General features: G+C 43.6%; 2 protein-coding genes across 4 annotated transcripts in view; one reads left to right on the top strand and one right to left on the bottom strand.

Moving 5' to 3' along the window:
• PIK3R4 (phosphoinositide-3-kinase regulatory subunit 4) overlaps positions 1-2,432 on the top strand; it is a 49,933-nt gene extending 47,501 nt beyond the window's left edge. For all 3 annotated transcript variants that reach the window (XM_083467833.1, XM_083467831.1, XM_083467832.1), the window contains 3 exons: positions 549-637; positions 1,063-1,171; positions 1,823-2,432. In XM_083467833.1, the coding sequence (XP_083323959.1) occupies positions 549-637; positions 1,063-1,171; positions 1,823-1,993 (369 nt within the window). In that variant the 3' untranslated portion in view covers positions 1,994-2,432. The remainder of the gene's footprint in view (positions 1-548; positions 638-1,062; positions 1,172-1,822) is intronic.
• Positions 2,433-3,328: 896 nt separating this feature from the next.
• Positions 3,329-13,629, bottom strand: part of LOC310689771 (collagen alpha-6(VI) chain-like) — a 55,995-nt gene continuing 45,694 nt past the window's right edge. The window contains exons 31-36 of the mRNA XM_083467750.1: positions 12,637-13,130; positions 10,416-10,506; positions 9,642-10,313; positions 6,917-7,007; positions 5,543-5,669; positions 3,329-4,513 (exon numbers count right to left, since the gene is read on the bottom strand). Of these exons, the coding sequence (XP_083323876.1) occupies positions 4,499-4,513; positions 5,543-5,669; positions 6,917-7,007; positions 9,642-10,313; positions 10,416-10,506; positions 12,637-13,130 (1,490 nt within the window). The 3' untranslated portion in view covers positions 3,329-4,498. The remainder of the gene's footprint in view (positions 4,514-5,542; positions 5,670-6,916; positions 7,008-9,641; positions 10,314-10,415; positions 10,507-12,636; positions 13,131-13,629) is intronic.

Here is a 13,629-nt window from a genome sequence, read left to right as displayed (position 1 = left end):
ACTTGGAAGTAAGTACCACTGTCCTCATTGGAGCTTACTCTTGAGAAAGTGTGCATAAGATTGAAAGCATTCAAACCTATACACGTCTACTCAGGTGTAAGACCTATGGGGACCAATGGGACTTACATACTTGTGAATAAGTGCAGGGTTGCAGCCTTAGTGTTTTTATCTACTACTGTTTGAATATTTTTCTTCTGCTAAATGCTCAACAGCTGTTTTTATTCTCCTCATATTGTTTTCCATCCTGAGATTTCAATTTATTTCATAACTTGTAAATTGTCTTTGGTGTTAAGTAAATAATCAAATGTAAATGTGTGGATACAAAATTTAAAATGATTAATTTGATTTTTTAAAAAAAAGAAAACAAAAAAATGTTTATAGTTGTAATTTGAAGTTCAATGTCTTTCATTAGAAGCTACAGCTATGTGAAGGTGTTCAGGATTAGTTCCTTAATGACATGATTGTTAATTAAGATAACTCAATTTTTAAAAATTAGCATACTTTAACACCAGTTGTTGAAAAAAAAAACCTATTTTCCCACCCTTTAGCCTTCACCTCATAGCGTTCATGGAATATACTGCAGCCCAGCAGATGGAAATCCTATATTACTGACAGCAGGTTCAGACATGAAGATAAGGTAAAATCTAAGAAATGATGATATCTCACCACTACAGAAGCTAGAGTTTCCTTTTCTGCATAAAAATTCCGTATGAAGTACAACCCCCCCCCCCAATCTTGTGAGGTTCAGAATTTATTTGACTAACATATTGATTCAAGTGGTTGGTGGGAGTAGGGAACCTACCAGATTTAGTGTGTGTTCAACCTTTCTGTAGATGGGACATAAACTTCTCACTTTTGTGTAAACCTGCTTAACACCAAACTGTAAGGCTTTGAAATAGAAATATACCACAAGTGCCTTATAGAATAAAAAATTCTAGTCACCTGATGTCAGGATGTGACCCTATACCGCTTTCCTTATGATAGCTGCAATGCTGTTTTAAAGGCTGGAAGGATTCTGGTCAAAGATTTTAGGTTTTATATTGTCGCCTTTGTTCTTTGCAGGTTCTGGGATTTAGCATACCCTGAGAGGTCCTACATTGTTGCTGGAACTTCAAGCAGCCCATCTGTGTCTTATTATAGGAAGATCATTGAAGGCACAGAAGTTGTTCAGGTATAGTTGCTCGCAAGTCTCATTCCCAGACCTGGGAAAGTGAGAATTGTTCCGCTGTCACTGCAGGCAGTAGCTATCTGTGAGCACATTCATATTCCGCATAGCAAACTCAACAGCTCTGGATTCACTGTCAGTTTTGCATGTAACAAAATAAAGAGTGTATCCAGTATGCACTTGTTGGGCTTAGAACAGGAAAGCACCTTTCAGGGACGCGGGTGGCGCTGTGGGTTAAACCACAGAGCCTAGGACTTGCCGATCAGAAGGTTGGCGGTTCGAATCCCCGCGACGGAGTGAGCTCCCATTGCTCGGTCCCTGCTCCTGCCAACCTAGCAGTTCGAAAGCACCTCAAAGTGCAAGTAGATAACTAGGTGCCGCTCTGGCGGGAAGGTAAAGGGCGTTTCGATGCAGTGCTCTGGTTCACCAGAAGCGGCTTAGTCATGCTGGCCACATGACCCGGAAGCTGTACACCAGCTCCCTTGGCCAATAAAGCTAGATGAGCACCGCAACCCCAGAGTCGTCCGCGACTGGACCTATTGGTCAGGGGTCCCTTTACCTTTCAATAAAAACAGTTAAATACAACGCAAAACAGGAAAGCACCTGAAACCGAAAGGATTTAGTCATCAACGTTTCACCATTTTCCCTTTTCAACAGGAAATTCAAAACAAGCAGAAGGTGGGCCCCACTGATGAAACCCCTCGAAGGGGTCCCGAGTCTTTACCAGTTGGGCATCATGACATTATCACAGACATTGCTACTTTTCAGACCACTCAAGGATTTATAGTTACTGCATCACGAGATGGCATTGTCAAAGTGTGGAAGTAAAAGTTGCACTGACCTATAGGAACTGTAAATACAGGTAATAAAGAGAAACAGGACAGGATTGAGTATCTTTTGAAGAATTGCTTCGAGAACATAAAATGATGGATTGTAAAGCCCATGACGGTGACCAGTGGTCCTTTCAGAACCTGCCATTGTGTTAAAGCAGAGTGACTCATGCAGCGTTTTTATGAAACAACCAAGCAAATGCAGTTTAAAATGGAGACATCACGCTTAACTTCTGACCATGTTATTCTTTGGAAGTCTAAAAGATGGTTTATTATCACATGAAGAAATCTGTTACATCAACAATATTTATGTAAACTGACTGTTTTTTTATTTACTTGAGCGAATGAGAAAGAACGATAAAATGGTTGCACTATTGTTCATGTATATTCAAATCCCTGTATACCTAATAATGAAAAAATAAAAAGAGTTTGGATCATTCCTGTGTGCCAAAGCTGTGTGGCAGACTGCACAAGCAGCATCCTCTGTGAAACATTCATTCACAATATACCAACCCTAGCATATTTTAAATCCCATGTACTCCTCACAATTGCTGGATCCGTGTGGTTTCGGTCTACAAACATTATAATGTGGCGTGGAAATCCAACCCACATAAAAAGTGACCTGCTAAGGCACAATTACATACATAAGGATGTTTGTCAAGTGGAGGATGTGGGATTGAGGGGCGGAGGGTGTCCAATAAAACTTTCGGATGAGTTGGGTGAGCTGGAACGGTTGGGCCGTTTGAAGCAAAAAAATCTTTTGTGTGAATATCTTTGGAATTAAACGTCCTTCTTCCGTGCAACTTTTTTTTTTACACTTCACGCTTCAGAATGATACAGTGATTTATTTGGTTTATTTAAGGGATTTTTACTCATCCTTAATTTAAAAATAATCCCAAGGTGGAGCCCTTAAGCAAGTACATCCCAGTTTGATATGTTAACAGATGTATGAGTTTAAATTTTGCATCTAATAAAATCATGTAGAATGATGGGGAGGGAGGAGACCCTGTGGCATGTTTATAGCCACATGATCTTGTTTAAATTCCAGAATTAGTGTTGGTTTTTTTTTAAAAAAAGACAATAAATCCACTTGTTTGAAACCATCCCCTGCCCCTTTTCAGCCCAATTTCCAAAAGGTCGCCTTTGCCCCCTTCCCCAACCGCCCAAGTCTACTGTCACAAAATATGGCATTGGCAGTGGTGAGAAAAAAGATTCCATTTATGGTGTTCTCTTATTTTGGTGTGGGGGAAGCTTTGGTCCTTCAGACAGTGCAGCTTGTATTGGCACAGGGAGTTCCTGTGTTGATCCCAATGAATTGCAAGAAGAGCATCTCTCTTTGTATTTGGGTTGTGTTTTATTTCTTTTAAAACAAGATAATAGATACGTGTTATCACATAGCACCATGAGGAACACTCATCCCACCACAAAGCCCATCTGGAAGTACTTTCTGTTGCCGGTAGTTCTAACTATCAAGCTGTCCCTTCTTATAGGACTGAAGACACAGAAGTGGCTCAGGTACACGAAGCATAATTTCACCCGTTTTGATTCCGAGATCAACTTTATTTGCACACATTCTTGCATCGATTTGTAGCCCCTTTATAATCCACAACCTCTGAGCTATCTGGGATAGAGTGAAAGAGGCATCCCTGATGGGGGACAAGGTTTCAGTGTGCTGACTCAGCCCTTTTGACACTTGCACGGCATGCGTTTCCCGTTACCTCAAGTCCAAAGTGCAGATTAGAAACGAGGGTCACAGTGAAATGAGTAAATCCCCACACAACATCATATCATCCCATGTACAAAATTAGCACAAAATTAAAGAATCAGCCGTCCAAAAATGCAACCTTCCACTGCTATTGCATTACAACATCAGATTGTCATTCAATATTTTTTTTTTGGCTGGACTGTCTTCAGAGAGCACAGCTATCCAAGGACACTAACAAACACAATTAGGAAACAAACTTTTAAGAAGAGTTATTAAAAATGGTTCAGGTCTGAGCAAGTGGGAACGAGGGAACTATCACTGATGATGTCATTGCTAAGAGACACTTGCAAGTATGGACATATTCCATATAGCAAACTCAACAGTGCTGGATAGGTTAGCAAGTTCCCAACTACAAAATACAGCACATCAGTTTGTGCGTTGATTAGGCTAAAAGCCAGAAAACCTCTGGAAACAACAAAGGAATTGTGGCTTCTACGCTCCATAATTTTCACTTTTCTAAAGGAAATTCAAAACAAGCAGGAGGTGGATTCACAGATGAAAACCTTCTAATGTACAAGAAAACATACTTCATTCTTCAGCCTGTCTTGTCAGAACCATCACTTTGCACCCTCCCAAAATTGTCTTCAATTTGTCTTTGTTTTTAATAGAGATTTGTTTCCAGTTCCTGAACAAATGAATCAATGAGCAAAGTCATTAGCAACGACGACGGCAATAGAAATGGGAGTGCAGTACTTCACAAGTTGCTGCAGAGGCATACCGGTAGTTTCCAACACGTTGCTAATTTCCAGGTACCTGAAAAGGGAAGGAGAATAATGTTACCTGCTGATTATTGATGCAGTCGATGCTCAGCAGGTAAAGCTCTCTACCCATGGAAATGTTTGTTGGAAATGTAAGGAAAAGGAAGGCACCTTCTATCATATGTGGTGGAACTTCAAAGTGATAAGGGAATTCTGGAACATGATACGCAATGAATTTTAAAAATAAATAAAATAACTTTTGTAAAAAAAAAAAAACTAGAAGCCTTTTCGTTAGGAATTGTAGGTGCAGAGATACCAAAAGAACTGAAAAGACTGTTTATGTACGCTACAACAGCTGCAAGGATACTTCTTACCCAGGGTTGGAAAGATGACAATATACCATATTTTTCGCTCTATAACACGCACCCGACCATAACACGCACGTAGTTTATAGAGGAGGAAAATCTGTAGGCATGCCACCCATAGGCATTTCCTCCATAATACGCACAGACATTTCCCCTTACTTTCTAGGAGGAAAAAAGTGAGTGTTATGGTGCAAAAAATACGGTAACTACTAGGGAAGACTGGGAGATGAAACTATTGGACTATGCAGAGATGGCAAGATTGACCAGGAAAATCAGGAGGATCAGAACTGCAACAAGGAATGGGACAAAAATATATTCTATTTTAAAGACCATTGTAAACACTTGAACTCTTTGGCAGGCTTTACATAAATCTTGCAATGATACATAGATTTTGGATACAGTGGAGGAGTGTAAATTAGATGGACTTATAATATGCAGTTAAAACAAAAAAGTTATTTAAAGAACCGACGGAGGGAAGGAGGGAAGTCTTGAGATTCGGAAGAATCTTGTGTAAGCTTTATTATTTGTAATCATACTACTTCTGTGAATGAATTTGTAAAAATCAAATAAAAATTATGTTTTTTTAAAAGCTCTCTGCACATGGAATGGGGACTGACAAAAAGGGCAAGTCATCAGTCAGGGCTATATGGAACGGCAAGAATAATTCTATTTGTTTTGTTTTTTAAAGCATCTTTATGGGACAAAGAAAGTCTACTTACAATGATCTGCTGTCCACTGCTGAAGGGATTTCCAGGGGTCACGAAATCATATGGTGTGGGCTCCCGAAAAGCAGATTCGGCATCTAGAAGCATAGCTCCATTTGACATAGTGTTGTCAACAGCAAAACTAGGTATGCAACAAGAAAACAGAGTCTGGGATCAATGTGTGTGCAAAGGTTCTAATGTAATGCAGAGGATTAGCACAGAATTGCTTTGAAGTAAAGCTACTCTTTCCCTGTCTCCATCCAACGTATTGCTTGGACAGGCGGAATCTCCCAAACCCATGTGGAATAACGACTCAAGACAACATGTTATGGGATTAAATTGGCCACAATTTTCTTATATTTCAGATGTGGGTAGACCTTGGCTCAGGCATTGGGCATTATCCCTCCCCAGTCCCCAGCCGGGGATCTAGGGAACATCAGGGCTATCCAGTGTTTGGGGGGGATGGGCCGGCTCTGGAGAACATATGTTCAAGCAGAGATAGCCGCCCCCGTTACGCCGCCGTCGCAGGGGAGAGCAATGACGACCTCTCAGCGTACGGCCAAACCCTCCCCTCAGAAACCCCTTTAACAGGGAACCCTGATATCACCGCTGCAAAGAGGGAGGGGGTGTGGGTCACCGCTACACGCCTCTCCCATTCAGGAAGATAGACTAAAGGATTCCGCCCAAGGCCTGATACCGCCAAAGTTGTGAGGATGGGTAGGGTGGGAGAAGCTCTGGAGCCAACTGATGATTCCCAGGTAAGATCCTCCCTCTGTTGTGTGGGCAGGTAGTCCCTTCCCTACCTGGCCTGGTCTCCTTGGCAGCACTTCCCCCAGGCGGGATTGGACAACTGGCTGAGGTAGGCGGAGACCTCCAGGTACCCCACCTGGGGGAAGCCGAAGCCAAGCCTATGCTGATGGAGCCGCACCGGGTCCAGGGGCTGCGCGCGTCCATGCAAAGGGCGCCCCCCGTTTACTAGCGGCCAATTGTTATATCCCTCTTCTTTTTCGATGGAGTATACAGGGTAAGGTGATGATGGGTACAGGATCAGAGCTGTTGCATGAGAGCTGAAGCTCATCTCCAAGCCTTGCAGAACAGCTGCCAGTGCTACTATATTGATGCTTCTCTGTTTCTCCTGCACTATTGGCAAGAGATGGCAATGTGGAGAGCAGCCATTTCAGTGGAGCCTGTAGCAAAACCAACAGCCACGATCAGCCGTTGTTTCCTGGTGTAACAATACACACAAAGCAAACGTGATCTTATGTGAGTCAGACTTGCTACTCATTTAGACTTAGTTGAAGGCCAGCACAGCTCCCATAAGAGTGTAGGTCATGGATATACGAGTGGATCCATATCAAAGTGGAAAATAATGTCTGGAAACAAACTCACATGCGTTTGGGTGGACCGTAAAGAGGTCTCTGTTCGCTAATGCTTGTACATTTTCTCTTGAGCTGTGCTTGTGGATACTTGTTCATTTCACCTGTCAAGACATATGGCACAATAGGTGGGAAATGATAAGCAGAGCAATGATGCGAGCAATGAACTGCAGTCCTTTTCACACAAACACTTAGCAAACAAGGTTGGGTGAAGTCCTCCACCCTTTGTGTTAAGTTGTGGGTGAACATATAAGACGACACAAACAGCTCTTGTTTATTCACAGGCCAGAACAGAACAGAACTGAAGGGTTCAGCCAGCCTGCTTATATAGAGCTCCACTACAACGCAACAGTAACCACTTTCTGTAACTATCCAATCACAGCGCGTCACTTTCAATCCCTTATTTGCATATGTGGACCTGAGTGAAAACTATCTACAGTATCCCCCTGCTGGCCCAGGGTGAAAACTTCAGTACATAACACCCTGCCAAAGGAAGCAGCAAACCGCCCAACTTTTGGGGACATCTGTGCCCGCTTTCTGCCACACCACACCCGGTCTGTGTACTCTTTTTGCACACACCCCACCCAATTCATGCCCTCTTTCTCCCACCAACCCTTCCCAATCTTTGCGCCCCAGCTGCCCCCTCCCACCGCAGCCTTCTCTTTACCGACTCCTCCTCCTCTGCCACCGCCACAGCTAGGCCTTGGCCTACTTGCCGCCTATTTTTGCGGCCTACTCAGCCTTGCCACAGGCACCAGAAGTGGTACATCTGCTTCCAGAAGTGTTCTCCTGGATGCGCTGCACCCGCTTCCGGGAATATGGCAGTGGTGGTTGGCCAGAACAGCAGTGGAGCCTATGGCGGAGGCTGTCCCAGAGGAGGAAGAAGAGACGAGAGGGCAGAAGCGAGACATCACAGACTTCAAACAGAACCTGCGGCAGCTTCTGCAAATCCATGATGTCCTGCTTAATTCGGGACAGCTGAGTTGTGTGAAGCAGACTTCATTGTTGCAGGGACTCCTGATCAGCCCCTGCTCAGATATAAGCATCTTTTTGTACTGGCATATCTCACTGAGCACTATTGGCTCCAAAAGGCAGTGATTCTCCAAGTACAGTACACATTTTCCCCGGCCATTGCTACCTGAGATCCTTAATGGAGATCCTTTCAATGGAGATGAAAGAGACTGAATTTTCTCAATTCTGGGCACCACAATTCAAGAAGGACACTGACAAACTGGAACGTGTCCAGAGGAGGGCAACCAAAATGGTTAAAGGCCTGGAAACGATGCCTTATGAGGAACGGTTAAGGGAGCTGGGCATGTTTAGCCTGGAGAAGAGGAGGTTAAGGGGTGATATGATAGCCATGTTCAAATATATAAAAGGATGTCACATAGAGGAGGGAGAAAGGTTGTTTTCTGCTGCTCCAGAGAAGTGGACACGGAGCAATGGATCCAAACTACAAGAAAGAAGATTCCACCTAAACATTAGGAAGAACTTCCTGACAGTAAGAGCTGTTCGACAGTGGAATTTGCTGCCAAGGAGTGTGGTGGAGTCTCCTACTTTGGAGGTCTTTAAGCAGAGGCTTGACAACCATATGTCAGGAGTGCTCTGATGGTGTTTCCTGCTTGGCAGGGGGTTGGACTCGATGGCCCTTGTGGTCTCTTCCAACTCTATGATTCTATGATTCTATATGCAAAGCATGTTCTGTACCACTAACTGCTATGTCTAACCGTAATAATATTCCAAATGATTACACAGCATCTGGAACCAAAATGAAACGAACCATCTGTTGGGGACTTGCACAATTGCTTTTCCTTTGGCGTTGTAAAATGCTCACAAAGCTGGGGGCATGCAACAGGCTGTGTAATCTATAATGTGTTTTGATCACAGGCTTACCAAAATTTGGCAAGCACAATCTCGAGGCCTGCCAAACTCAAGCTAGCCTGTGACCTGGATATGTCCTTGATACTTTATATTTCTCTTTTTCACCGTCATTCTGGTGCAGGGTGGGAGGAAACAAGTTCAGACATTAGGGGCTTTAAATTTAGCTCTTATTTTTTTAAAAATATAAATGGGCTCATTCACTGAAGGGTTTCGTGAACAGCACAGCTCTGATTCCACTGGGAGTGGCAGAAATGCTGTTGGCAAACTGTGAAAGTCCCCCGTTCAGCATTGTTTGGCCTGGGAATCATATTCAGACAATCCATTCAGGCTGTGACAACCTTAAATAATAGGTGTTGTCACTATGAAAGCTTACTTTAGCCCAAAGGTCTGAAAAGCCAACTACAATTCAACATTAGAGCACTCATTCGCCCAATATTTAATTACACAATTTTTATTTCTAAGAATGTATTATTCTTCCAGATGCCTCAGTAAACACTAAGAATAAATGCTGGACTGAATTGGTTCCTTGTCATCTGGAAGGAGTTAGGGGATTCCCTTGTAAATACAAAGCTCTCTCTCTATATAAAGCAAAGTCAGCAACAGTAGAAGAAGAAGAAGAGTTTGGATTTGATATCCCGCCTTTCACTCCCTTTAAGGAGTCTCAAAGCGGCTAACATTCTCCTTTCCCTTCCTCCCCCACAACAAATACTCTGTGAGGTGAGTGGGGCTGAGAGACTTCAAAGAAGTGTGACTGGCCCAAGGTCACCCAGCAGCTGCATGTGGAGGAGCGGGGAAGCGAACCTGGTTCCCCAGATTACGGGTCCACCGCTCTTAACCACTACACCACACTGACTTACTCTTAAGGAGGCGTAGAAATGGCTTCAGAAACTTCACTGCATATCCAAGTTCAGCCTTGTGAATTCGTCCAAGCTGCACCACGTGATGTTCCAGGGGCAGGCTTGCTAGTTCTTCAATTTCCACCTCGTCATATTCATCTCCTAGTGAAAGCACAAAGAGTGCGTAGCCCAGGCACTTGGCTCTCAGAGCCGCATCCCTCAGCACTTCCTTGTCCCATCGACTTGTTTCTCCAACAGAAACAACAAAGATAGCCTTGTATTTTCTCTGGTTGGGTGCTTCAGAAAAGATGTTGCTAACGGTCCACTGTATGGCATGGCCGAGAGCAGCCGCTCCATTTAGCTGCTGGATAGACTCCTGGATGTGTCTCTTCATTCGTAGTTTACTGCCGTAAGTCAAAAAGTCAAACTCGACCTCTACTGGGCTCCTCTGGGTTCGGGGCCTGAATTCTGGAGGAGCATGGCTCAGCACAGCCACCCTGTCCCCTGTCAAAGAGGTCTCTGGTTCAGCAGAGATGTCAAAGCTGTCGAGCGCTGCGCTTAGAAAATCTTTCAGTTTCTGAAATTCCACCGGGCTTATTCTCCTTGAATTTTCCAAAATGAAAGCGGCGTCCACATAGCCCCGAACACGGGGGGTTTCAGCGCGGAAGCAAGAGCTATCTGGTTTGCATTTGTCTGGAAATGGAAACACAGTCGTTTTAATAATGCAATATGTGCGGGGAGAAGAGAAACTCTGGACGGAAGTCTGGTTCGCATGCTGTTTTCATGTAATCTCACCATAGCAAAGTACACATGACTGAAGTCTTTGTAAGGCCGGAGTATAATCTCTCCCAGGTTGAATAACTTGAAACAGTCTTGTGTCATCTATCTGAAGAATATAAGATTTAAATAGATGTATAACTTATCAGGCAGATGGTGAGAGTTGTGATCCTGTCCACATCAGTCCCCCTTTGTCGCCCATGCTTCCCAGAAAGCTCCCAGGAGGATGAAACTGTCAGTTTGCATTTCTTAGTGCAGAAAGTATTGATCTGATGTGTAGAGATCTTTCCTGTTCTAATTAATTCAAGAGGGTTCTGGAAGCTTCTCTGCGTGAAAGAAACAAGCAGAAGGTCATGATATGTGGGTTAGCCCTTCTGGGAAGCTGAGAACAGCTGGCTTAAACTGGTTCTCTTATCTCTTCTGTCAAGGTCATGCTGACTATAATATTAAGGCCAGAAGGAACCTGGGCTTCACATTCTCTTTCTATCTCTCTTCCTTCTGGTGTGGTGTTCTGTACATAGTATGTTTAGTGTTAAGTTTTAGCCTTATTATAAGTTATTGTAAGTCTGAAGGCAGCCCTGTTTAGGGAAGATTTTAATGTTTGATGTATTACGGTATTTTAATATTTTGTTGGAAGCCACCCAGAGTGGCTGGGGAAGCCCAGCCAGATGGGTGGGGTATAAATAAATTATTATTATTATTATTATTATTATTATTAACTTAAGTGTACTGCAACGGTTTTCTTATGGACAGTGCCAATAATGGATTTGTGACCATTTGCCTTCAGTAGCAGTAAAGCTCTACTGGATGAAATACAATTGCCTCTGGTCTATTTTGGGGGAATCCTGCAATGTGTTTTTACTCTGCTAACTATACACTGGAATCTACTCTGAATCGATATTGAGTAGAATTCAATGACAGTAACGTCATGATGTTATCCTCTCAGGGGCTTATTGGATGGTACAGGCAGCTGAGAAATGTGCCAGTACAGCCCTTTTAAACCCCAGCATCCTCCCGAGAAATTCCACAGAGATTTTCTCGCACCAGTAAAAGAGCGAGAAAACAAACAGACGCTTGTATGGAGGTGCCAGGTGGGGAGTTTTACAAAAATAAAGGGTGACTTTCAGCGCAGCACTCATTGCAACGGTCCAACTTGTAAAACTTCCTCGATGTTTAAAAGGTCCAATGAGCAGTGAAGCCCTTGAGGCAGTTCTGAATGCTTCTGGAAACCAGAAGCATTTTTACTGGGCATTGTAGGAAGTGACATAAATAGAAAGGAATGTAAATTGTTTTTTATGCAACAACAGCAGCAAGAACATTATTGGCACGAAAACAGAAGTAAGAAGAATTACTGACGAAAGAAGAATGGAGGATGGAATTAATGGACTACGCAGAACTAGATAAACTAACAGGAAGGATTCGTAATCAGCGGGACCAGAAATTCACGGAAGACTGGAGTAAATTTACAGATTATATGAGAAGTATTTGTGATGATCAGGCTACGTTTGTAGGTTTGCAAGAAGTTTTGCGAGGAGAATTATTGGAACTATTGCAAAAATGGACTAAGGGGAGGATGGTTAGTTAAGATAATTAAAGGCATTATGAACTTAAGAAATGCATTAAAAGCTGTTAAAACGGTGGATCATCAGAGGCGCTGATGGAAGTCCCAAAAAAGATTGTATAAGTGGTGAAGTTTTGTGGTATGTGTCATGGAACTGACATCGGAGACCAGCAGAGAGAGAAGTCGCCCCGATAGTGCAGGAGAGGGAACCAGCAAGGAGAGAGAGAGAGAGGTTCCGAGGGGGAAGGGAATCAAGGTGACACCAAGAAGAAAGGAGAGGATGAGAGCACTTTGGAGGGAAGGCTCAGGGACTCTTCCAGTGAGATCAGCGGGGAGAGTGCCGGACCACCACTGGGCACGCCTACTCTGCGCAGAAGGCTTCTGCGCAGAGAGGCTAGGAGGAGACTGGCTGTCAAGGAATTTTTATGTTGGAAAAAGTTTAGGAAACACCCACTAACGGATTCTGCCAGCGACTGAAGCAGACGCACAGGAGAGCGCTTCAGTCAGGGAAAGGTTTAACCAAACAAGCAGTTCAGAGAAGTCGGTGACTTACACACAAGCAACTACAATTCCCATTACAGTATGTTTTATAATTAAATGTTAAAACTAATAAAAATATATATCTATATAAAAGAGACAGTTCCGAACGCAAGGAAGAAAGAGGCAATAGTTTCTTACCGCAAAAGCACGATGGATGCTAGGGATAGTTTTAAAAGCAATGACCGCTGGGTGGATGTCAAAGGCGCTGAACTCCAGGACTGCGGTGCTGAGAGAATCTCCATTGTCCGATGGGCCGTTGCTGAAGAAGACAGCAACTTTTCTCATGTTAGCACCTGGGAGAGTTCTCTTGAAAACATTCCTGGCCACGAACCTCATGGATGCGCCAGTGTCCCGCCTGATGGTTGATCTCTGGTAAGAAAGCTTAGCTATCTCCTCCAGCAAACGTTGCTTATTGTGGAAGTCCGAGAAGCGGATTAGATAATGGGTATCGGAGTTGTAGGACACAACGGCGACTCTGGCTCCCACTGGGCAGTTGCTTTCCCTTATTTGGGTATTGTTCACAACTGCTATGACCATCTCTCTCATCTGCTCAAATATCTGGGGTGTAGTGTCTTGAGATCCATCCAAGGCAAATACTAAGTCTGTCGGATATACCGGGCACTCCAATGTTCCTAGAATGCAAAACAAGGTACTGAGTAGCTTGTTAAAAAAGCAAACAACGTATGCATTTTGGCTGAACGATGCCCTAAATGTTTGCATTGACGTAGGGCACCATCCAATCAAATATCAATACTTTTGAGAAATGCCATTTGTTTTAATGAGAGAGATGTAAGCAAGTGTTTGGCTGTTCTATGAAAATCTTTAGCGATTAAAATGGGCTTAATTCAGCCTGGATCACACACTATGTACGTTTCCAAGCACAATTAAAAGTGTTGGTGCTGACCTTTAAAGCTCTAAACAGGAGCGTCTCCACCCCCATCATTCAGCCTCGGAGGACCAGCTGTCAGGGCCTTCTGGTGGTTCCCTTACTGCGAGAAGTGAGGTTACAGGGAACCAGGCAGATGGCCTTCTTGGTGGTGGCACCTGTCCTGTGGAATGTCCTCCCATCAGATGTCAAGGAAATAAGCAACTATCTGACTTTTAGAAGACATCTGAAGCCAGCCTTGTTTA

This window comes from Podarcis liolepis (genome assembly GCF_965112155.1).
Source record: "Podarcis liolepis genome assembly, chromosome: 12".
In the NCBI taxonomy this organism is placed as follows: Eukaryota; Metazoa; Chordata; class Lepidosauria; order Squamata; family Lacertidae; genus Podarcis; species Podarcis liolepis.
Note: the sequence above shows the minus strand (reverse complement) of the source record. Positions and strands in the feature narration are given on the sequence as shown.